General features: G+C 37.6%; 3 protein-coding genes across 5 annotated transcripts; all 3 read right to left on the minus strand.

Moving 5' to 3' along the window:
• Positions 1–1308: 1308 nt before the first annotated feature.
• c1qb (complement component 1, q subcomponent, B chain) lies at positions 1309–5532 on the minus strand. Of its 2 annotated transcripts, none has more exons than XM_080301714.1 (5): positions 5336–5532; positions 4741–4929; positions 4277–4493; positions 2597–2717; positions 1309–1772 (listed from the first exon to the last, which is right to left on the minus strand). In XM_080301714.1, the coding sequence occupies exons 2-5, from the start codon at positions 4838–4840 to the stop codon at positions 1563–1565; spliced, it is 648 nt and encodes a 215-aa protein (XP_080157840.1). In that variant the 5' UTR covers positions 4841–4929; positions 5336–5532; the 3' UTR covers positions 1309–1562. The 2 variants fall into 2 exon arrangements, with proteins under 2 accessions (XP_080157840.1, XP_026023138.1); XM_026167353.2 differs by having other exon boundaries at positions 4741–4906; positions 5336–5470.
• Positions 5533–9050: 3518 nt separating this feature from the next.
• LOC113022203 (complement C1q subcomponent subunit C-like) lies at positions 9051–14090 on the minus strand. The gene is made up of 7 exons (XM_026167352.2): positions 13883–14090; positions 12971–13088; positions 12812–12874; positions 12162–12315; positions 11149–11289; positions 9799–9925; positions 9051–9695 (listed from the first exon to the last, which is right to left on the minus strand). The coding sequence occupies exons 2-7, from the start codon at positions 13074–13076 to the stop codon at positions 9561–9563; spliced, it is 726 nt and encodes a 241-aa protein (XP_026023137.1). The 5' UTR covers positions 13077–13088; positions 13883–14090; the 3' UTR covers positions 9051–9560.
• A 4235-nt stretch (positions 14091–18325) lies between these two features.
• On the minus strand, positions 18326–21929 carry LOC113022202 (complement C1q subcomponent subunit C-like). 2 transcript variants are annotated; one of them, XM_026167351.2, is made up of 7 exons: positions 21796–21929; positions 20982–21186; positions 20217–20390; positions 19748–19827; positions 19192–19308; positions 18937–19026; positions 18326–18750 (listed from the first exon to the last, which is right to left on the minus strand). In XM_026167351.2, the coding sequence occupies exons 2-7, from the start codon at positions 21166–21168 to the stop codon at positions 18598–18600; spliced, it is 801 nt and encodes a 266-aa protein (XP_026023136.2). In that variant the 5' UTR covers positions 21169–21186; positions 21796–21929; the 3' UTR covers positions 18326–18597. The 2 variants fall into 2 exon arrangements, with proteins under 2 accessions (XP_026023136.2, XP_080157334.1); XM_080301208.1 differs by having other exon boundaries at positions 20982–21155; positions 21796–21915.
• Positions 21930–23660: the final 1731 nt, after the last annotated feature.

Below are 23660 nucleotides of genomic sequence, written 5' to 3' on the forward strand. Positions count from 1 at the left end.
GGAAGACCAAGATATGCGTCTTCAGCATTGTGTGTCTGACAAAAAGGGCCTGTATTTGTATAGCGCTTTACCAGTCCCTAAGGACCCCAAAGTGCTTTACACATCCAGTCATCCACCCATTCACATGGTAATCAGCAACCTCTTTCCCCTCTACACCTCAGACTTAAGCCACCGCACAGAGACCAGCCATCTTCATGTTTTCTGATGATTCTGTGGTGGTTGGATGCATCAGTGACGGTGATGAGACAAAGTACCAGGCTGTGGTTCTCTTTTGTCATGTGGTGCAGCTCAATATGACAAAGACCAAAGAACTGATTGTGGACTTTAGGAGGACCAGGAAACCTGTGACCCCTGTTTCAATCCAGGGGGTCGATACGGACATTGTGGAGGACCATACATACCTTTAAGTTTACATTGATAATAAACTGGACTGAGTTAAAAAATACCACTGCACCTTAAGGTAGGAGAGGCGGATGTTATCCAAGATAAGGACAATGCTGCACAATACCTCCCACCCACTCCATGACGTGTTGGCCAGTCACAGGAACATGTTCAGTGAGAGACTGAGATTACCCAAACGCACCACTGAACGACACAGTTAATCATTCCTGCTTGTGGCCATCTCCCTGTACAAGTCCTTAATCTAATGCACAGTACACATTGCAATAGTTACATCCTGTGCACATCCTCTACAGTGAGAATAACAAATGACAAGTTTTACAGCTCAGAGTAAAATGTAAATCATACATATTAAATCTCTGTGATGTTCTGGATATGTATAATTTAGTAATTTGTATATATTAGAGCTATTTCTTATATTTTGTATAATTGTAATATATTGTATTATTCAATTTAGTTCAGTGCGTTACTGTTCTTATTGTCTTGAAGCCACTGTAACCATATAATTTCCTTAAGGATTAATAAAGTGTTCTGATTTTGATTCTGATACATTTAACAAAATTCATTCTGTTTTAAGATGTGTCACAGCGGACATGAAAAACATTTGCATTTGAGTGTTTACATTTGACCACAAGAGGGAAGAATTTGCTAGTCATGTAAACCTGTAAAATATCTGATAATAGTAAAATATCATGAAAGTAACATTTAGTAATTTTATGAGTAAAGAAAGTTAAACTTTGAGGGCATGTGAAAGAAGAGCTTAAAATTAAATGTGTTCATAGACTTAAACTTATAATTAAACAAAAGAACTAAAGAAGCTTAAAACACATTATTGTAATATTTCCATATCAGTTAATGTGGAAGCAGTAAACACTGGACCTTTAACAAAACACTACAGACACAGTGAAGTAAAACTGGGGAATTGTTTACTGTGTTTCCGTAATGCATGCATGAGTAAAACATGATTTGTGGTTAGTGTAATGGGATGAATTCTGCAACACAGAGCTAACCTTTACAAATGTGGGTAGTCTTTGCTCTGTTAAAGAAGACACAAACACAAACACACAAGACACAAAAAAAAAAAAAAGAAGACACAAACATCATTTAGTTCCTTTAACTGTCCCAGAAGGTTTGTAATTTATTAAACTGTGGAGACTGCAGATTTAGGAGGTTGGGAAGATCTGGAAGCCAGTGAATATGGTGCTGGCGCTGGCCTGGCCTGTCAGGATGGTGTTTGTCTTGACTGTCTTCAGTGAGACCACGTCGCCAACTTCCAGCTCCAGAACTGCCGTGCCAGAGACGACCAGAAACCCATTATACTGGTCACACAATTCCATGTCACTTACACCATTTTTCTCCAACTTCAGGCACACCTAGAGGATCACAAGTCACACACAGAATTTTATTTATTATAAGATTGTAAACAAGCATTCCTTATATAAGAATTATTTCAAGAGGTGTGACTGCATTTTACATAAACTTTACAAAAGTTGTTTTTGTAAGAATCTAAATAATACAAAAACAAACAAAATTGTAAATAATAGAAATCATGGAAATCATCGCAACTTTATATTCTAAAAGATTTGTGTATTTTACATTTATTTTCCAACATAATGAGGAAATACAAAAATATAAAAGACAAGGATTGGCTTAAAGACTGGCAGAAATAAAGTAATGGAGAAAAAAAAATCATTTTTTTACAGGCTTTTTCCAAAAGGTTTAACAATCATTGCTAATAATGATTTTTACAATCAAACAATCAAACCTATCAAAATGTATGAAATGTGATCACTGGAGTTGTTGTAGTTTCCCCTCCCTGATAATGCATATTAATTTATAGTTTTCTGAATATTTCCCAATTTGGAATCAAAATCCAGAATGAAGTATTTTTTTGTTAATGTAGAAATATTTAATTTCAAGTAAGAATTCAAGAGATATTTAAATATATATATAAAAACTTTGATATCAATGTTCTCATTGTGGATACTGTTCCCTTTTACTATCAGGTGGAATTATTATGAGACTTTTAATATTCATACTTTAAGTTGTAAGTACTGAGCTTGAAAGTTGAGTAGGAAACATGACAGCAGTTTAATCTATACAATATTGGAACACTAAAAAGGAGAAGGACAAACACGAACTTGGCAGAAACAGAAAATACAGAGTAGTTTTACAAGAATAAATTATTCATACTCACCTTATACTTTCCTGAGATGTGGTAACTGAAGAAATATATGCCTCTGTTGGTGCAGATGTACGTTGTATCATTTGTCAGTCTTTCTCCTCGAAACGGTTCATTCTCTTCAGCCAAAATTGGTCTGTGGGAGATTTACAGATCAACAACGATAGTTTGTTTTTCTGTTTTTTTAAGTTTTGAGTTGTGCTAGTTCTTACAAAACAAAGAGCTGTGGTTATTTTTTATTCATAGCAATGTGTGTATTAGAGATGTGCAAAGCAGCCGGTATTTGTATCTGTACTTGTATTTGTTGAGGAGGGAAAAGTATTTGTATTTGTATTCGAGTAATATTTTTTAAAAATGGGTAAAAATCCAGTTTTTTTGCGTTGCACTTTTAACAAACATTATAGTGTAAGTATTCTTTAATTATATCCATTATAATAATTATGGATATGCAATATTAGTTGATGTTTTCCCATAAATCCAGCAATGAACATGTAACAAGGAACGTCATTGAACGTCATTGCCAGATGGCTCAGCAGCAGCAACATTCTTCTATTCGGTTCCCCAAATCCATGTGGGGAGTTTCAGCTAAGTTAATGAGTGACAACTACACAAGCATTGTTTTAACCTTGTTTTAACCTTTTTAACCGAACGTTAACGTTACTCTGTCAACAGCCTATTGTCTAAATTACTGAGCTAACAGAGCTATGTAAAGACAAAGGAACACCAGAGCACCCAACTGCAGACGTCAATGATGCAGCGCAATGGCATAATCTCCCGATCTTCGCAAAAGTTATAAACTGGAACCCAGTTCAGGTACAAAAATATCAATTCAGCAAACATTGTGAAGCAGTTCACTCTTTTTTCGAGCCTTTTCTGTTGCTGTGTGGAGCAGTGCGTGTCAGTCACCTCTTTCACATGTCACTCACTCATCTAGTCATGTTCTGCGGTCTCATAAGGAAACTCAGGTTTTTAATAGATAATAATATAATTTAATATAATAAAGTTTGTCTTATTCCCGAACACAAATATTTTTTTTAAATATTTGTTCAAAATAAATATTTGTAAAAAACACGTTATTTGTGCCTTTCCGAATACCATATTCGGGTTCGGCTCCCCCTCCAGTGTGTATTACTCTAATTAAAACCACATTTTAATAGAGTAACATCTTGTTGGGTTGAAAAAGTTTAAAAAACACTATTTGAAACAATAACCACCTCAGGATGATGTTTAATGAGGTCATAAATCGAAGGAGCTGAGTGTCGTTTTTCTATTAATCAGATTTTTTGGACCAGTCACCCCCTGTTGGCCAGTAGAAAGAATGCAAGTTTAAGCAGTGGCTGCATTTTTCAGACCTGGAAGCTATTGCCATCTTTCATATACAGTCTATGGTTCAACTAAGATTACACAGTGTTGATGAATCTGTTACTTACTGTTCATGTTTTTAAACAAAAATCTAAAACTTGTTATGTGTGGAGACTTTACTATATGCCGCTATTTTAGTCAGTGTTTTTTAAATAGAATAACTAAGTTAATCAGGTGCTCAGTGGTCACTTTATCTGTCATCCAATCAAACAGTTTTTCCCTTTTTGTTTCCTTACCACTAGCTTTGGGTAGTTTCTATATTTACCTAGCAATTCTGAAATAAAATATCACTCTTTTTTCATTCTGAAGATTCAAAACTTTCAGCACACTGACCCATTGAAGATGATGGGAGTATCTACTACTGATGATGTCGTAGATTTCAAGGAGAAATAGGATTGTTGTTGGCCAAAGGGGCTTCCCTTCGGCCCGCGTAGACCTGGTAACCCCCTACTGCCTGGTTTGCCTGGGTCCCCTTTCAGTCCAGGTCGCCCTGGAGGACCATTTGGACCAGGTTCTCCTTTCTGACCCCTGATGGTATGATCTGCCTCACCTGCTCATGCAAATAAACAGTTATTACACAGCATAAAAATATCAGTGGAAATTGAAACTGAAGTACAAGATAATCAGTTATCTTTTGGCCAGCTTGGCAAATGCACCAATGAAGTGTTTTTAAATCTGTTAATGAAGAAGTCCTCTGACTAAATAGATGTTTTAGTAATAGGAACGAAAACCTGCACTCCATATAGTGTACAGTTAATATTGAGTATTTATTCTCTTCATGTGCAGTCTGCGCTCACCGGGGTCTCCCTTCTCTCCTTTAGCACCATCATTGCCGTTGGGCCCATGAGTGCCTGGTATCCCAGGAATCCCAGGGATTCCCCCATTGCAGGACTGCATGTCAGCTGGGGTGATGTGAACCAGAAACAGCAACACTGCAGTACTGCAGCTCAGCCACTGGAGGGCCTGATCACACAGATATGAGTTACCTTTCAAAAAAATAGACCCTCATATAAAAAAACAAATAAACCAAAACATAAAAATAAAATAAAATAAAGCTTTCAGAAGAATTTCCATCTAAGTGGAGTGACAAGCTACAAACTGAAGATATAACTTTTTAAAGATTGTATTGAATCCTTACAAAAATAATAAATTAAAATACAAAAAATACAGGAAAATGTTTAGGATAAGTACATTTGAGTCTTTAAAAAGAAATCTGTAAAAGACAAGAACTCTAAAACATTTAACTACACTTAAAAAGTGAAAGATAATTGACACCATTGAATCCAACATGAACAACCATTCAGCAAGAAATGTGAGGAAACCCAACACTTCTGTACAAGTCTGTACAGTTTTGTCTGGCTAGCTTTTTAGTATCTGTAAAAATCATCTCACCATTTGCAGGTAATAAAGTGTTTCCTGCTGCAGCGGAGCGATAAGCTGATGGGGAGCGGAGATGAAGACTTTTCGTTGTGCTTCACTGTGACTGCCACAGCTCAATCGGGTGAAAAAAGAGGAAGTGAAACTTAAGAGAGCAAGAAGAAAAACTATTGGTGTCACTATTAATCCTTTCTGTGGTACAACACTAATTCTTCACTCTGTAGGGACTTACAGGGACAAATCCAATCTGTGGCCCCCCTATTGGGTTTTGAAGATACTGCAGCAGGTCTTTAATAGGCCGTTTAGGTTACCAGAGAAATATGGTCTGGTCTGATTATTTGGGCTTTCTCTTTATTGCTGTAGGCTCTTAACCTTGCAATGAAAATTGCCTTGAGATGATGATGTTGTTGTGATTTGGTGGTGTGTGAAAAAAAGTGAATAGAATAGCTGGGGTACCTGGAGAGAACCCATGCAGAAATGGGGGAGCATGCAAACTACACTGGAGTCCACAGACCTCAAGATTAAAACCTACGACTGTCTTCCTGTGAAGTAAAATTACTAACCACTGCATCTCTAGATATACTTATTCAAAATGAAACACCCAATAATCACAAAAAATGAATGAAATAAATGTTACATCTAATTTGACATTGGTTATGAACAATACCAAGGAGGAAGCGCTGAAGTGTTAAACTGAGCAGAGATTTATTGTTTTTGCATCATGAACATCCAGAAATGATTTGCCTTTCAACTATATATATGATTGTACATACTCTTAACTGCATGTTTGGAAATGCTACACTGATTTTACAGTTTAAAAAAAAAAGATTGTGAGGCCCTGTCTCTGCTACATCTAAAAATATAACGTAAGTTATTCAGTTTTATTTTTTATTCAACACTGGTTTAAGACTATTTTTTTTTATCTTGGAGGAATATAAACCAACATCATCACATCAGATATCATTTTACAACCCATGCGAAACTGATTGGATCCATGAAGCAAAAATACATTTTTATAGGGAAATAACTGTTTTTTTTTTTGTTTTTTGTTTTTAAAGAGGTGGCAACTTTAAAGCTGAAATACATGATACAAAACATTTTGGCCCCTTCTTCATAACAACTGGGGGTGGGGGAAAATTTCTTAGAACTCATCCACCAGGATAACTCAGTTTGGATGATGTTTATTGACAAATGTCCTGACAAAGACAGCTGTAGTTGATCAGTGTCTTTGTGTTTTTATGTTTTTAAGTCCAAATTTAATCAATAAAGAACTTTTGAATTAAATGGCTCAAATATATATTGTTATTAAAATATTGTGAAGTGAAAATATAGCAAAACAAAATGGAAATTACATCCATCAGTCTCATTTACATTCTACCAGTAATTTCCAGCATGTTATATATTTCAATTTATCTACTTTTTCCTGTTTGTTCTGTTCTCATTTGATTCTTTATGATTATTGCATTTAGTCAGTTTTACCCAAGAAAGTAATTTTTTTCTGAAACCTTCTAAGGAAGTGAAACTGTTTCAGATAAGGTCAGAGAAGTCTCCACCAAATGAAGAATTGATGATGAAGCATCACTGAGGGCATCTGATTAAAAAAATCTTTCCTCTAAATTAACATTTTGTTCTGTTTTTCTATCAACTTCTTTTTTATTGTCAGAAAAACACAGTGTTTCCAGGCAGTGTGCGGCTGAACTCCTAACCTCATTCTGGATGTTGGTATCTGTTCCACAAAATATTTGATTTGCTCCACATTATGTAGCTGGTGTTTATTTTTAATAATGGCATCCTGTTAATTTGCTAGTTTGGCATTTTCTCTTCTCATATCCTCTTTTCATTTCTTGCATTTTAGATCGCAGCAGCAAATCATCCACGAAGTGGTAGGATGTAATCACAGAGCAGTGTCAGCAGATGCTGAGACATGTAGTGTCCAGGTCGCCAACTCCATTGCTAAAGACCTTGAAACTTCAGTTGGCCTTGAGATTAGCTCCATTCCCTGAAGCACAGAGAAGTTCATGAAATTAGTTTCCATGACCAGCAGTTCCAGGCAAGTCTTACCTCACCAAGAGTAATGCAAAACACCAGATGCAGTGGTGTAAAGTACACCTCTACTGGAGTCTAGAGCAGTGACGATGTATTTTTTGGAGTGGCGAATCACGCTTCTCCGTCTGGTAATCCGATGGACGAGTCTGGGTTTGGCAGTTGCCAGGAGACCTTTTCTGCATTGTGCCACGTTTGGTGGAGGGGGGGATTATGGTGTGAGCATGTTTTTCCCAGAGGCGCTACAGTGCTCAGCCCCTTAGCTCCAGTGAAAAGAACTCATGTTGCTTCAACATACATATCAGCATACTACATTTTGGACAATTTCATGCTCCCAGCTTTGCGGGAACAGTTTGAGGATGATCCCGTCCTGTTCCAACGTAACTGCACATAAGTGCATATAGTTAGGCCCATAAAGGCATTGATGAGCAGGTCTGGTGTGGAAGAAATTAACTGGCCTACACTGAATCCTGACCTTAACCTGATTGAACACCTTTAGGATGAATTAGAGCGGAGACTATCAGGCCTTCTCATCCAACATCAGTCTAACCTCACGAATGCACTTCTGGAAGAATGATCAATAATTCCATAAAAACAGCTGTAAACTTGGAAAGCCTTCCCAGAAGATCTGAAGCTGTTATAGGTGCAAAAGCTCAGATGACGTCATATTAGACCCTGCTGATTAAAAATGGGATTTCACTGACATTCATATGTGTGTGAAGGCAGACGAGTGAATGCTTTTGACAATGTAATGTATGTGTGCACTCATGGTCACTAACTATGGTGCGATAAGTCATTCATAGCTGGATGTAAACAAACACCTCCACATTCATTCACTTCATACTGGGGAAACTAAGTCCCTGACTGTCTTCCTTTCATCAGCAACCGAAGCAAATCCCCTATTTCTGCTCTGGTCATGCAGTTGAGAGTGTGGAGGATAGATATTGTTACCTTAATGCACCACAATCATCTAAACCTATTCCACAGGTTTTATTGAACATCACATAGTACCTGTCATCATCCTGGGTCTCCAACTCAGTATTTTAAGATTTTTTTTTGTATTTGGTTTTTTGTGTTTAAGTTTGTTTTTTGGTAATATTAGTATGTTGTTGTTTTCCCAGGTCATGTATCATATCCTCTGTTTGTCATCTGTTCATATCCTAGTTTGTTCTCTTTTTGTGATCCATTTCTGTATCTCCAGTCATGTCCCTGTGTCTCACTGGTCTCCCTGTGTTCTGCTTTGTTTGTTCTGTCAACTTCTTATGTCTTAGTCCTGGCCACTACGTCTTCTCGTGTGCGTTCACTTTTACTTCCTCTGTCTCATTGGTTAGATTCTGTCCAGTTGTTTTCCCAGGTGTGTCCACTCTGCCCTAATCCCCTCCTGTGTCTGTCTCCCTCTATTCTTTGTCGTATTCTCCCTCATGATGTATGTAGTCTCTGACAATCAATTTTACTGCTAGTTTGTTCAAATGAGACTTTCTTTTACTGATTTTGTTCTCTTTGCTGTGTGTGTGTGTGTGTGTGTGTGTGTGTGTGTGTGTGTGTGTGTGTGTGTGTGTGTGTGTGTGTGTGTGTGTGTGTGTGTGTGTGTGATCATTGAAAGTGTGGTCATTTTTGAAGTGAACAGAAAAGGAAAATATATAATAAATGGAGACATTAATTCAAAGAATCACAACAACACAAAGGCTTGGTTGATGCTCAGCTCTTTATTTAGTTTGTTTGTTTAAACTATGTGACAGCGAGGCACGGAGCTGATGGGACATTCTGTGCTTAAATGTGAACTCGAGATAATGATGGAAATTAGAAAAATCAAACTGTGTTTGGAAATGCATTTAAAAATCACACCCATTAATATCAACTGAGTCTGCAGAAAGTCTGAGTATGAAACCAACTTTATTAAACTGAACAAGAGAAACTTCAAATTTTAGACAGAACCATCGACAGTCAGTTACAGACACAAAGATCTTCTCCATTTGAAGTGTCAGCTTTTCAACTGATAGGAACTCAGAGCTGATTCAGCAGAAAGAGAATAAAATGGTGCATGTTGGCCGCTGAATAAAAATGAAAATGAAAAATAAACATTCTGTGCCTTTTACAAAGGTAAATGATCATTGTGAAGAAACAGTAAGAAAATGTTTTCATGTTGTTTCAGTCATTCAGCTGTCAAACTGTTTTCTGTTTCCTGACCTGGGGGTGGTCAGTGAGAGTGAAGCAAGAAGCCAGAGAAGATGCTGTATCCGTTTCGTGTTCCTCTCATCGCTCTGTAGTCTTTAGTCTCCAACCAAACCTCTTGATCTTTTGACACGTACACCGCCAGGCCACCAGAAGTCACCTAGGATCAGCGGAGTTCAAAAATTAAATGGAGGATATATCTATTTCAGAGGTTAATACACTCTGACCCAATAATAGGAATTGTTATCGTCTGATGCTTGTACCTGTTTCCCTCCCTGCCGATGATCGCAGAACGATGCCAGCAGCATGTTGTCACGCTTCAGCAACACACACAGTTTTTCATCTAACGAGGCATGGTACACAAAGTAGTACGTTCCTGGGACCCGACACCTACATGCGACACAACAACACAATGAAGATGATTCTATACAAGTGGATTTGTTTCTTATGTCTTATGTCATATTGGGCAGAATTACTTTGTTCAAAACAGCGGAGTTATCAAAATGTTATTCACAGTTAACTCTGGAATATTTGGTAACAAGGAAATTTCAGGACTGGACTTCCACCGGTGGTATGCCCTCAGTTCAGTGATGTGGATGGATGAGTGATTTTCTTTTTGCAATGTAGTGTGTCTCAGCAACTACAAGGTGAGACCATAAAGTTTCAAGCCTTTTGACGCCTGTTTCAATTCAGTTCCTTTGCTTCTGCACATTTGGACAGCTTTCTAGAGCAATCAGTAGAAGACCCAATCTAACCTCAAAGCCTTTGTTGTTAAACTCTTAACCTCCTCTGGTAATTCTTTGTTTTTACATTCATCAGGTCCCAATATGCCCCAAATATCAAAGAGAAATTAAAAATGCATGCCATGGAAGAGCTGGGGTCTTAGGAGGTTAAGATTTTTGGCAAGAGGAAGTCACAGAGTGCTAAATCTGGGGAATCGAGTGGATGGGAAAGACGCAAAGACTGGATGCAAAGACTCTTGGTGTAACTCATGAAGCAAGAAGAACGTGGAGCTTGATGACTGGAATTAACTGTGCATGAGTGTTTTGATGTATGCAGGTTTATACACCGCTCTGCTTTTAATCATTACTTATTATTAATCTCTGGCTGTCTTCCACATTTTGTCTTTTGTCCTGTTTTCCTCCCCTCACCCCAAACTGGTCATAGCAGATGCGTGCCCCTGCCTGAGCCTTGTTTTGCTGAGAGCCTCTTCCTGTTAAAAGGGAGTTTTTCCTTCACTCTGTCGCCAAGTGCAAGTTTTTTCTCTGTATTACTTTATGGTTTTTAACTTACAATATAAAGTACCTTGAGGCAACAGTTTTTGTGATTCGGTGCTATTTAAATAAAATAGCAGACATGCTCATGTGCAGTCCTCCAAAATCCTAATTATGATGGTGTGGTAGTGTTGTCTCTGATTGTTATAGTATGAGTGCTTGAACTCTATGATCATTGTGAAATGTATTATTATGAAAGTTTGAGCAGGAATCATTGTTGCCATCACGTTTCACTGCCGAATGAGTCTTTACAATTTTAAAACTAACATTAATCATTCAACATTAAAGTGGCAAACACACCTACAGTGATCGGTCTGGCCTGAAAGAAAAATGTCTCACCTGAAGCGTCCTGTGTTTATGTTGTAGTCATCGTTGATGTTGGTGATTGCATCCGTGAACTTAATGACGCTGGCTTTATCTGGGTATTGGTTTGTCGCTCTGGCCACACTGAAGGCCGCCTGCTGCTGGACTACAACAGCCCTGCAGCAACAGAGAGTATTTTTTTAATAGAACAGGGTGCCATTTTTTTAAAGCAGCTAATTAATGCAGAACAACTGCAGTGGACTGTTTTTTTGTTTTGTTTTTAACAGTGAACATAATGCTCTCATCTTGAATCCTCCCTTTGCAATACTTGCCTTCCTATGATGCATGATTCTGCTTCTTCATTCACCTCTTTTTACTCTCATCATGTTTATACATCACTCTGCATTTAATCATTACTTATAATAATAATAATAATAATAATAATAATAATAATAATAATAATAATAATAATAATAATAATAATAATAATAATAATAATGTATAATTTATTGATCCCCGTGGAGAAATTATTAATCTCTGGCTGTCTTCCACACTTTCCACTTGTCCTGTCTTCCTTCCCTCCCTCACCTCCCAAATGCCACGACCCTCATTTGGCTGTCCCTCCCTGAGTCTGGAGGTTTCTTCCAGTTAAAGGGGAGTTTTTCCTTCCTACTGTTGTCAAGGGCTTACTCATAAGGGGTTGTTTGATTTTGGGGGGGACTTCGCTCCTACATTATTTTACAGTCTTAACTTAACAATATGAAGTGCCTTGAAGCAATTATTGTTTTGATTTGGAACTCTTTACACAAAATTTAATTAAAATGAATGAATGAATTAAACATAGGTTTAAAAAATAAACTCATTACCAGTTATACATTTCATATAGTTAAATCAAGGAATGGCCTTTTTTGTTTCATATAATTAATGTAGCACACATAAAGCTGGAGAAGCATTTAACCTGCTTTAGGTCTCAAGCAGTTGTCTCATTTGGCCAGGGTATAATCCAGCTTTGACAGTTTACTGAGTAAACTGTTGAACTGTTTACCTACCCTTGTTCTCCTGGTTCTCCCGGAGGTCCGGCAGTTCCTGGGGTACCTGGCTTCCCAGACTCCCCAATCTGACCTCTTTTACCAGGGGGCCCCTCTGGCCCGAGCTCCCCTTTCTCTCCTTTCTGAGGCCCAAGACCACCTTGCAACTTTGTTCCTAAAGAAACAAGTTCGAAGCATTAGTACATTAATGTAATTACTTTCCTCGGTGATCAGTAACTTAAGGGATTACAATCTGACATTTAGTTGAATTAATCCAGGAGCCGTAAGTCTGACCAGCACTTAAACAGAAGTCATTTTGGTTTCAGCAGACAGACTTTTGCAGATGATTATATCACGTGCAAGTCCCAATAATTCCAATGTTCAGATGTATGAATCTGTGCATTCATAGCTCTGCTGCTAACATTAGCCACAGGGATTGCTTCCAGAGCCATCTATGGTCATCTATGGTTGCAGTGGAATCGTTTTGGTGATGAAGGCTTCTAAGTGAGTGATGAGACCCAGCAATATATGTGTGGCAGGCCTAAGAAGCGCTGGCTGAATGACCTAAATACAGCGCTTTGTTTGTTCTCTCCTTTTGTAGAGGATACATTGGTGACAAAATGATTTTTCCCTTATCATAACCTGCTTTTACACAGTTATGTTCTAGATACCTGGATCTCCTTTCTCTCCTTTTTGTCCATCACGACCATCTCTTCCAGGAAGCCCAGGAATACCTGAAGATGGTCAGAAAGTTCTAATGAAACTCAAAAAACCAATAGAGAACAAAAACACATCAGTCTCAACAATCATGTGCACAAAAATGCACTCGCCTGGCATTCCGGGCATCCCTGTAGCTGGACAGGTCTCCATAGCGATTAGCCCGGATATTGCCAATGAGAGCAGGGCTCCAACAGTGAGGAAACAATGGTGGAGCATGATGGATAAATCCTGAGAGGGAGGAGAAGTGATGGAAAAAGATGAGAAGCAAACAAATAATGGAGCAAAAGAAGAGAAAAATGATGTTTTTTTTATTAGTAATGTCTTAACTTATATTGGTAGATAGACTGTAGTGATGAGGAAGGGTTTTTCTATAAAATGAAGAAATGAATATTTTGCAAGTATCTTTATGGCTCCACATTATTGTACTGACATCATAATCAATCAAACCCTCTTTGATTCCTTAAGCTATTTTAAAAGAACTGTGATTTTATGTTTGGTCAGATCTCTCTTGAAAAGACATTTTTAGTGTGAGTTACATTTTTCACCTGGATAAGTACCCAAAATGTAACAGTATCTTTGCTTCTACCTTGTGATAGATGTACTCTTTCTGGCTTAAAATAGCTTAATATTGTTCATGAGAAAAATGTTAGTCATATTTTTCACAGATTATAGGCCAATAAGTCATTTATAACAAGTCATGTATCGCTCTAGGCACATGGATAAGGAGAATGGATTAGGAAAGGAAAGCAAAGACAAAGAGGAATGAAAGGAGAGGAGGACACAAGGACAACATCAAGGAGAAAAACAAGCGCTGAAATAGCAACAAGTGCAAAATTATTTGTCAGAAACAGAAAGGTTTTTTTAAATCAGTTATTGAATTTAAATTCCTCTGTTAATGCACGGGACACACAAACATAATAAACAAACGGGAAACAGGAGACCCTTTCAATGAACGCTTCAGAGTAACAAACAGATCAATCAGTAGCTGAAGAGATAATTCATCATAAATGTAGAAACCTCACCTGAGAGAAAAGACGGGAGAATAAAACCAACCACGATGAGTTAAACGCAAACTGAAGAGACGCTCGGAGTCGTGTTACAGTCGCACAAGGAAACCAAAGCCAAAAGCAAAGATTCAGCAACTTTACGTCACTGATTATTTTCTATGCTGAGCAAATGAAGTTCTGCATTTCTTGGTTTTACTGACAGCTGGAAGCACAAGAAAGAAAGAGAGAACAGAGAAGCAAATCCTAAACTAGAAAGTTAGCAAAGTTACCAGAACCTAAAAAAAGGCTCCAGTTTTCTTCTTTTAATCTTTCCAAAAGATTTCTGAACATTTCAGATGTTTGCAGTTGTCAGGTGAGGTCTTGGTGATGCATAAGGAAATGGGTGGTTTTGTCATTGTCAAGAAATCCAATTAAATAAACAAAATTAACCACACCATTGTCTATTCATCATCAAACTGAACAAACTGAACTAATATTCCCTACACCTTTTTTCCTTAACTCATTTCAACTCAATTTCCTTTCCACGATTCTAAAATATTACACCACATAGACTCAATGAAATAATCACAACCTCTAATCTATTGATTCTTTTTTCTGGACATGAATTTTACTGGGGATTTTTTTTTACCATTTTGCTAATCAAGATTTTCTGTCCTTACGGTCTTTTATATATTAATCCCTCTCTATATACACAAGCTTAATATTTTCCACTTTAAAGGTCAAAACATTTGGAGACTGGCATGTGCCAAAGACTCAAATTCAATATGTTGTTATTTGAATTATCATTGGCTTCTACATTGCTTTCTGAGGGATTTTGTCATTGTTGCTGCTGTTTAAATGAGTTTGGATTCCTCCATCAGCTCACACAGAATCACTGTGGATGTGGTGAAAGGTTGTGCTGCATGCCATGGCATGCCACCTATAAGGCATGAACCCTTTCTCGTGTGTTTTAGCTCTGTGGACACAAAATATCACATTGCATCATACAAAAATATCTGCATTAAAATGATATTTAATCTACATTTTGTATCATTGTTGATGTCTTGGTTTTTTGGGGTTTGTTTTAATGTAACTGGTTGTTGTAACACAGTTTCTCAGACTTCTGGGATAAATAAAGACTTTTATATTCATAACATGGATCGGGTGAGGATATAAGAACTATGCTAAATTTAAGCATTACAAAATACCTCAATTTAGGAAAAGATTAAGGTTTAAGTTAGATTTGGAACAGCTCTGATTTTGTATCCCTGTTTATGGTTGCCATGGTGATGCATTTTGCCTGGAATAACTACCTGCTGCATTACTCATAATGTTGTGCTTACTGTTTTGCCCTCAGACCAAGCTCTTCGTTTTTCAGTGTAATTTAAATTACAAGCAATGTGATCAGTTTAGTTACTTTTTTAAATAAACAAACTGACATTGTATTGTCTGTGTTACTTTTTATTTTGCTACTTGCTAATGAAGTGTATTTAAACCTACAGCTGTGTTAGTCCACATTATGGTCAGCTAGCGTGATGGCAGACAGGACGGCCTTCACATTTTGGAAGTATTTGTATTATTTAGTTCCGGGGTGATAGTCTGTCACATTCTGATTTACATTCTGTAACCTAAATAAAGCTGCTGCTGCTGCTGCTGCTGCTGGTGAGGTCCATGGTGGAAGAGACTCTGAGGAAACTGAACCTGCTGCTGGTTATGGGGTGAAGTAGGTTTTACTATGAAAGGAAGTCATGACAATGAGAGGTAAGCGCACAGTAGGTTCAAATCATATAAAAAGTATTTGATGATAAATAAAGTATTTGTAATGTCATCATCTCATCAAGCTAAATACAAAGAGATGTTTATTTCGGTATAAAGTATTGTTTTAGTTTCACCCAGTTTCGGGATACTTAGGCACCAGACATACATACTTGAGATTTGGTTCAAACTGCTCACAAAGTTAATGCCAAATGAAACATTTTAACCCATGGTCCTAAAAACTGACTCTTGGGGTCCTGACCAAGCGTGACTGATTCTTTACAAAGGTCACCTAATCATGAATGTTATTCGTTTGTGAACCACCACAGTGAAACTGGTATAAAAAGTGGGATTATGAAAGTACAAGATTCTGAAACGTTTCTGACTCATGACAGAATCTGAAGAACAGATTTGAGCAATTCAACCAAATGTACACACAAACAGAAGTTAGAGGTCTGCTGAGATACAAAAGTTTACCAAAAGAAGAAGTGCGAACAACAGAACATGTTTCACTTCCCTCACCACCTTAGGAGGGGCTCACATGAAATATTCCTGTTTGATAAATTAGACAGCTAAAGGGTGATGGGCAGTAAAAGCTGTTTGTGCATGGGCAGAAATAAAATTTAAAAAAAAGAGGCAAGGCAAGGCAAGTTTATTTATATACCACAATTCAACAACAAGGTGATTCAAAGTGCTTTACAGAGACATTAAAGAACAAAAACAAATAAAAAGCATGATTTAAAATTGATTAAAAAAACAGTAGGTAAAATCAGAACAGTAGATAAAATCAGAACAGTAGATAAAATCAGTAGTTAAAATGTTAGTTTTGAAATTTAAGCTTAACAGTGTGGATTTGGTGTTTTATTCAAATGCAGCTGAGAATAGGTGAGTCTTCAACCTGGATTTAAATAAATTGAGTGTTTCAGCTGATCTGAGGCTTTCTGGGAGTTCGTTCCAGATATAAGGAGCATAAAAGCTGAATGCAGCTTCTCCGTGTCTGGTTCTGACTCTGGGAACTGAGAAAAAACCGGATCCAGGTGACCTGAGGGATCTGGAAGGTTCATACTGGGTCAGGAGGTCACTGATGTATTTTGGTCCTAAACCATTCAGAGCTTTATAGACCAGCATCAGAACTTTAAAGTCTATCCTCTGACGGACAGGCAGCCAGTGTAAAGACCTCAGAGCTGGACTGATGTGGTCCACTTTTTTGGTCTTAGTGAGGACTCGAGCAGCAGAGTTCTGAATGAGCTGTAGTTGTCTGACTGATTTTTTAGGTAGACCTGTAAAGATGCTGTTACAGTAATCAAGCCTACTAAAGATGAATGCATGGACTAGTTTTTCCAGGTCCTGTTGAGACATCAGATCTTTTATCCTTGATATATTCTTGAGGTGACAGGAAGCTGATTTTGTTATTGTCTTAATGTGTTTTTCTAAGTTTAGGTCTGCATCCATCACTACACCCAAATTTCTCGCCTGGTTTGTGGTTTTTAGGTGTATAGATTGAAGTTCTCTGGTGACCTGTAATCGTTTTTCTTTGGCACCAAAGACTATTACCTCAGTTTTGTTTTTGTTTAGCTGGAGAAAAAGAGAGAGAGAGAGAGAGAGAGATAGGAGGAGTTTCATCTCTACACAGAGAGTTCAGACTCAGGGGGTAAAATTTTAGCATCACTCCATCTCATCACTTGCACCTGGATAGGACAAATCACACCACTCATTTTGGGGAATTTGATGTAGTGTGATTTGTCCTTACATTGACCTCTATTAAAACACTGACGATGTTTAATATGAGCAGCCATATTAACAGTATACACATATATGAATATATATACTGTAATGTTCACATATGTTCTCAAGAACCGGACGCTTTGATCTCAGTTTGTCTGTTTACTCAGTAACACAGGCAAATGGGCCGTTAACTCCGGGGAGAGTGCTCCGGTACAACCCACTCTCTTCAGCCCGGACAGTCACAACAACAACAGTGTGCAGAGATAGCCAACCTGTCACTGTAAAATAACCTTTAACCATCGTTAGAATATTTTTTTTAAAATAGGCTACCCCAAAGATTTAATTTTTTATGTTTTTCGTTGAAAACTTTGCAGCCAGTCACAAAATCTATTCCATACATTTTGGACTTTTAACTGTATTTTCACAAGTTTTACAGTTTTTCCAGGCACTCCACTGAGTCTTCCACTACTGCAACAAAGCATAAAACACTGTTATCTAAAACTACAACTGTTTTACAGCAGTGGATTTTTGAAACTATTCCTGAATGTTCTTGAGATGACCTGCAGACGACATCTTCTTCAGTGAGAAATAATGGGCTTGGTGCTGACTGATATATTACAATCTATATCTGTGAGTACTGGAATCCAAAGAGCATGTATTTGGAAAAAAAACAAAAACCTTTAAAAGCATCAATCTTTAACTCTAGCCTTGTCTGTTGCATTGCATGATGTACATTGTTTAGTAGTTAACCTAGCATGTGAAAGCTCTCTGGTTCAGTATCAGGAGGAGATACAAATCACTGGGAGGTTTGTATCTCAAACACGCTGTGGCGACCCCTCCCATTTGAAATAGGTTTTTTTGGGGCTCTCTAGCCTTGATCCTGAGGAGGTTTTATATCTTCTGCATTTTTACTTTACTGGATGCTAAAGATGAATACAATTTAATTTATCAAATTGTATGAAAGTACATTTCTCATTGATTTAATATCAGCAGACACAATCACAGTGAATAATAGCCTTCAATTTTATTTAGTCAGTGCTAATAATCAAAATTTACATGAGTCTGACATGAGTAGATACAAAATTACCTGCTTACATGTTCACATGAAATTGTGTTCTTTAGATGATAATGCATGTTAATGCTGTGATGCTGCTTTTAAAACAACAACTGAAATATGAGATTTTTAGATATTAAACTGACAAAGTGATGCAGTCTGGTGTTTGAGCACAGACTCCATTGTGAAGTTAAATTTCTGAGCGTACAGCTGAACTCTATGCTGGACTTGGGAAGAGCAGGAAGCCGTTGAAGATGATCTTTTTTTCCTGGTTCTCCCTGGTATCAGTAGGTCCCTGGTTTTCCCTAAAGGACTCAAGCCAGACCTTCTGTCCAACTGCGAGCTGTAAAACCACACCACCTGACAGCACCTGAAAGGCAACACAGCCGATCAAGTCGAGGCTTCGTGACAAAATGCTGCAGTTAGTGTAAAGAATAACCCAAGGCAATATACAGGGATATTATTAGAGGAGGATTTCTTTTAGACAAACAGATATTTGTGTGGTTGTTTGATCAAATGTTTTCCCTCCATGTTTCTCACTGGACCTGAAACCAACCTGCTCAGATTGCCTGTTTGACCTGTTATTATCACAGAATCCCAGGGTTCTTCTTGGTCCATCATAGACTATTTGCAGGCACATGCTGACCTAAAAACACACAACACACAAATGTTGGGAAGAAATATGGATAAGCTTATAAAGCTTTCACTGCATTTAACACACAATGTGCCTGTCAAGATGATAGCATAAGCCACACTAATGTGCACAATATGTATGATTTATTTTACAGTGGAACAGACAGGAGCAAGTTACCTTGGCCACAGAGTGGAAGTTGAAGTAATAGGTACCCTGTACTCTGCAGGTGAAGACACCTGTGCGTGTGTCAAGCTCACCATTTGTGTTGACCACAACTTTTTGGTAGGTTATTTTCTGATACACAAACACACACACAAAGAGGAAAACAATAACCTTGTAACTAAAAACTGTAAGAGAAAAACGAGAGGCTGTTGTTTATGAAGCAGTATTAGGGCCGCATTAAAAAAAGAAAAAAATATTGATTATTTGATTTCAAAGTCAAAATTTTGAGATTGAGGTCAAAAAGTGGCAGTTGTTTGGCTTCAAACGAAAAAAATGTAATCGTCACATTTGGACCTTGTTCTTAAAAGAGTATTTTGTGTCAGGACTCTGTGTCCACACAAACTGTGACTTGATAAAACTGAAAATATCTGCATGGGTAAATATTGCTGAAGGGAGGTGACAAACTCGTGTGTGTGACATTAAGAGGGACTCATGTCCAGATATTAAGACTAAGAATATGAGAAATGAAACATCTGAGGGAGTGAAAGGTGTGATGGGCATCAGACTGAACCTGGTTGAAGGCAGGATAATTTCTGTCGGTTCTGATCACTGAGAAGGCCGAACGGGACTCCTGCTGAGAGGTGTGTCTTGCTAAGAGAACACACACACACACATACACACAAGTATGAATGATGCGTTTAATGTGTAATTTATAAGGTAGAACTCATGGCTATGTTATGAGACTGGACACTCAATGCTGGTGGTCACTCGATATTCTGATGTTACACTATGTGTGCTTATGAGTAACATGTGAATGTCACAAATTATGCACAAGATGCTGGATAACTGTTTGACTACATATGCTAGCTTAAACGTACCAGTAAAGAAAAAAAACTCTCATTTCCACGTTGCCCTGCTTTATTATCCATTGTGTAACTTATTGTGTACTCAATATGAGTTCAGCATTATGTTTGCTGTGTTTTAAAAGATATGCTCTGTATGTTAGCATATGGCGAGGTCAGAAATGATCTCTTCGTTACCTTGGGACAACCTGCCGTCTGGGCCAGGAGGACCTGGGGGGCCATCCTCACCCTCTTTCCCCAAATCTCCGCGGAAACCTTTTGGGCCCTGGGGTCCTTGCGTGCCCCGATTTCCCGACTCTCCTTTCTGCCTCAGTAGGCTGGCTGTATCCACTGGACCTTGAATCATCACAGCTACAAATAGAAAATGAATTATTCCACATCAGTCTTTGAGTTTTATACCAGTTGAGGGGTGACAAAAGCACCTGTGAAGACTTTGTTTCTTATTTATACATCCAGCAATTACAGAGTAACAATGTCACTCATTATCAGTGGAGCACGTCTGACTCTTTAGTGTAGTGGTTCTGTAACACACGGAGCATCAAACTGTAAACTAAAATTTCAAAGCACACCAGTAAATAGAAAAACTCTGCAAAAGCACACAAAACAGAACGATGTTGAATAAAAACACAACAGTAGAGAGACAATAAAGTAAAGGAAGAGCTGCAAAAGTGACAGAAACTGAAACATGTGAAGATTTGCACTGAGGTGAGCTGAAAAGAAGCGGAGGACTAACAGTGAGAGAAAGAACGATAAAGTAGAATGTGTTCTAAAAGAATAACATAATAATGCAGATAAATGATTGTTATAATTCTAATTCTGTTGTTTTTATTCAACTTATGTTGTTTATTTTTTTCAACTTCTGTATTGACAGTTAAGATAAAATAAGTACATAAACCAAGTGCGGTAAGCAGGTTAATGTTTGTGCATTTAGCAGGGTGTTACCTGGCTCTCCTTTCTCTCCCTTCATTCCAAGCAACCCATTTCTGCCCGGAGCGCCGTTCACTCCTCGCTCACCATCAGCTCCTTTGCAGCTCACTTGACATTGGACAGCCTCCAGAAGTATGGCCACGCCCACCAAGACCGCTAGCCCATAATTACCACCCATGGTCCAAAACACTGGATTTAACATTTGATTGCAAAGATGAATCTGGTCAAAGTCAAGAGTTACAAATAAGAAACTATGTAAGAAAGAAAGTAAAGACATAAACATTCTGTCTTTTTCTACATTTATTCTGCTTCCTCAAGACACTTTATGTTTTGGACTCAGATTAGAAATGTTCACTTTTATTTCTGCAAATCCTGTAGAAACTTTATACAACAGCTATTTCCAAGCATATATTCATAAATTTCAATTGAAACAATTCAATAAACTAGAATAGAATAGAGGATAAAATGACACATCACATTGTTGTATTGTTTAAGACTAAACCGTTAATAATAATAACTGTTCATAATCCTTCGGTACATTTAATTTACTAGAAATAACAAAATTAGTGGCTGATGTAAGCTTTTAGTTTAAGGGAAAGCTGGTTTACAAACAGCTTAAATTGATTTTGTTCTTGTTCACATTAATTGTAGCTAATTTATCTTTGATTAACAATCTCAAGGACTTGAAAGTTTGTCCAGAGATGATCACACTGTGAACTTTATCTTTAAGTTATTTAACATTTCTATTATATACACTGCCCTGCTGTTGACAAACAAATATTTAACAATATTCCATGTTTTCTGTGTGTTGATGTGTTATTTTACTCACCTGTCGGGTTTTCTGATTGTTGGATCTTCAATGGAAGGACGGGATTTCCTTCTGTTGGTGAACAGACTTCTTATTAAACTGAAAAAATGAGTCAGTGGTTCATCCTGACACTTTCTGACATGCATACACACACACACACACACACACACACACACACACACACACACACACACACACACACACTGTGCAAAATAAGGAAGGAAGTAAAACTCATGATCCGACAAGAACAGTGATTAAATAAAGGTTATAGTTTCAGTTCAGCATCACAAAGATCTTTTTGACTTGTCTGCACTGTGAGATGTACAAGTCTGTTTCAGTTAAATATAAACTGTGTCATTATAAACTTAAAGACAATCTGTTACACCTGATGCTAAAAAACAAGAAAATATGGTTCATGATATGTGGTTTATTGATCACAGTTTCAAAGGTAGATAGATAGATAGATAGATAGATAGATAGATAGATAGATAGATAGATAGATAGATAGATAGATAGATAGATAGATAGATAGATAGATAGATAGATAGATAGATAGATAGATAGATAGATAGATAGATAGATAGATAGATAGATAGAATTCAAAATCCTGCTCCTCACATAGAAGGTCTTAAATAATCAGGCCCGATCTTATCTTAATGACCTTGTAAGATTAGGCTTTAAAAGTATGTAGTTAGGGCTGGACCAGGTGGCTTTGAATCCTCCCTTAGTTATGCTGCAATAGCCATAGGCTGCACAGGATGCACTGTTTTTGCTTTTCAGTCACCTGTCTCACTCACTATGTGTTAATAGACCTCTCTGCATTCAAATGTACTTGTTATTAATCTCTGTCTCTCTTCCACAGCATGTCTTCAATCCTGTCTTCCTTCTCTAACCCCAACCGCTCGCAGCAGATGGCCCCGCCCCTCCCTGAGCCTGGTTCTGCCGGAGGTTTCTTCCTGTTAAAAGGGAGTTTTTCCTTTCCTATGTCGCCAAAGTGCTTGCTCATAGGGGGTCATATGACTGTTGGGTTTTCTCTGTATGTATTATTGTAGCATCTACCTTACAATATAAAGCGCCTTGAGGCAACTGATGTTGTGATTTGGCGCTTTATAAACAAAAATGAATTGAATTGAAAATGTGCTCAAATATGCAAATGAAAGGAAGTCATTAGTCTTCAGTATTTGTTTAAAGTATTTCTTATATTTTGAAAGGAAAAATGAAAATGTTTAAAAAGTAACTGAGTAAAGAAGGAAAATATGAAGAACAAAACACAAAAATTCCCAAACAAGATAAACGCTGATTGGATCTATAAAAAAAGTATTTAAAAAAACCCAGATGTGTGGTGCAAAAATAACCACAGAAAACATCAGAGACACTTTTAATGTTTATTATTAAGCATTTTGAAAAAACTTTTTTCCACACACACACCTCGATTGTATAACTAATTGTATAACATTCAAAAAGTGCAAATCAAACACCATATATGTAAACTCCCTTTTCTATATATTTTTCTATGTACTTTTTTTTCTATATAATCGGGACTAGTAAAGCGCTATACAAATACAGGCCATTTACCATTTTTCCATTTCTCAGCCAATCACATAACAGCATGACAGCAAGTCAATGCACGTAAGCGTTTTATCATGTTGACACAGGTCAAGCCCACCTTCTGAAGTTCTAGTCAAGCATAAGAATAGGGGGGGGGGGGGGGGGGGGGGGGGGAATGTGATTTAAGGCAGGCTGATGTCAGAAACTGCATATATGCTGGGAGTTTCCCACACAAACATTCCTGATATTTACAGAGAATGGTCCAAAAAAAGAGAAAATGTTCAGTGAGCAGGAGTAAAACTGCCTTGTTGACGTCAGATGTCAAAGGAGAATCGAGA

This window comes from Astatotilapia calliptera, chromosome 5 (assembly GCF_964374335.1).
Source record: "Astatotilapia calliptera chromosome 5, fAstCal68.1, whole genome shotgun sequence".
NCBI classification, from domain to species: domain Eukaryota; kingdom Metazoa; phylum Chordata; class Actinopteri; order Cichliformes; family Cichlidae; genus Astatotilapia; species Astatotilapia calliptera.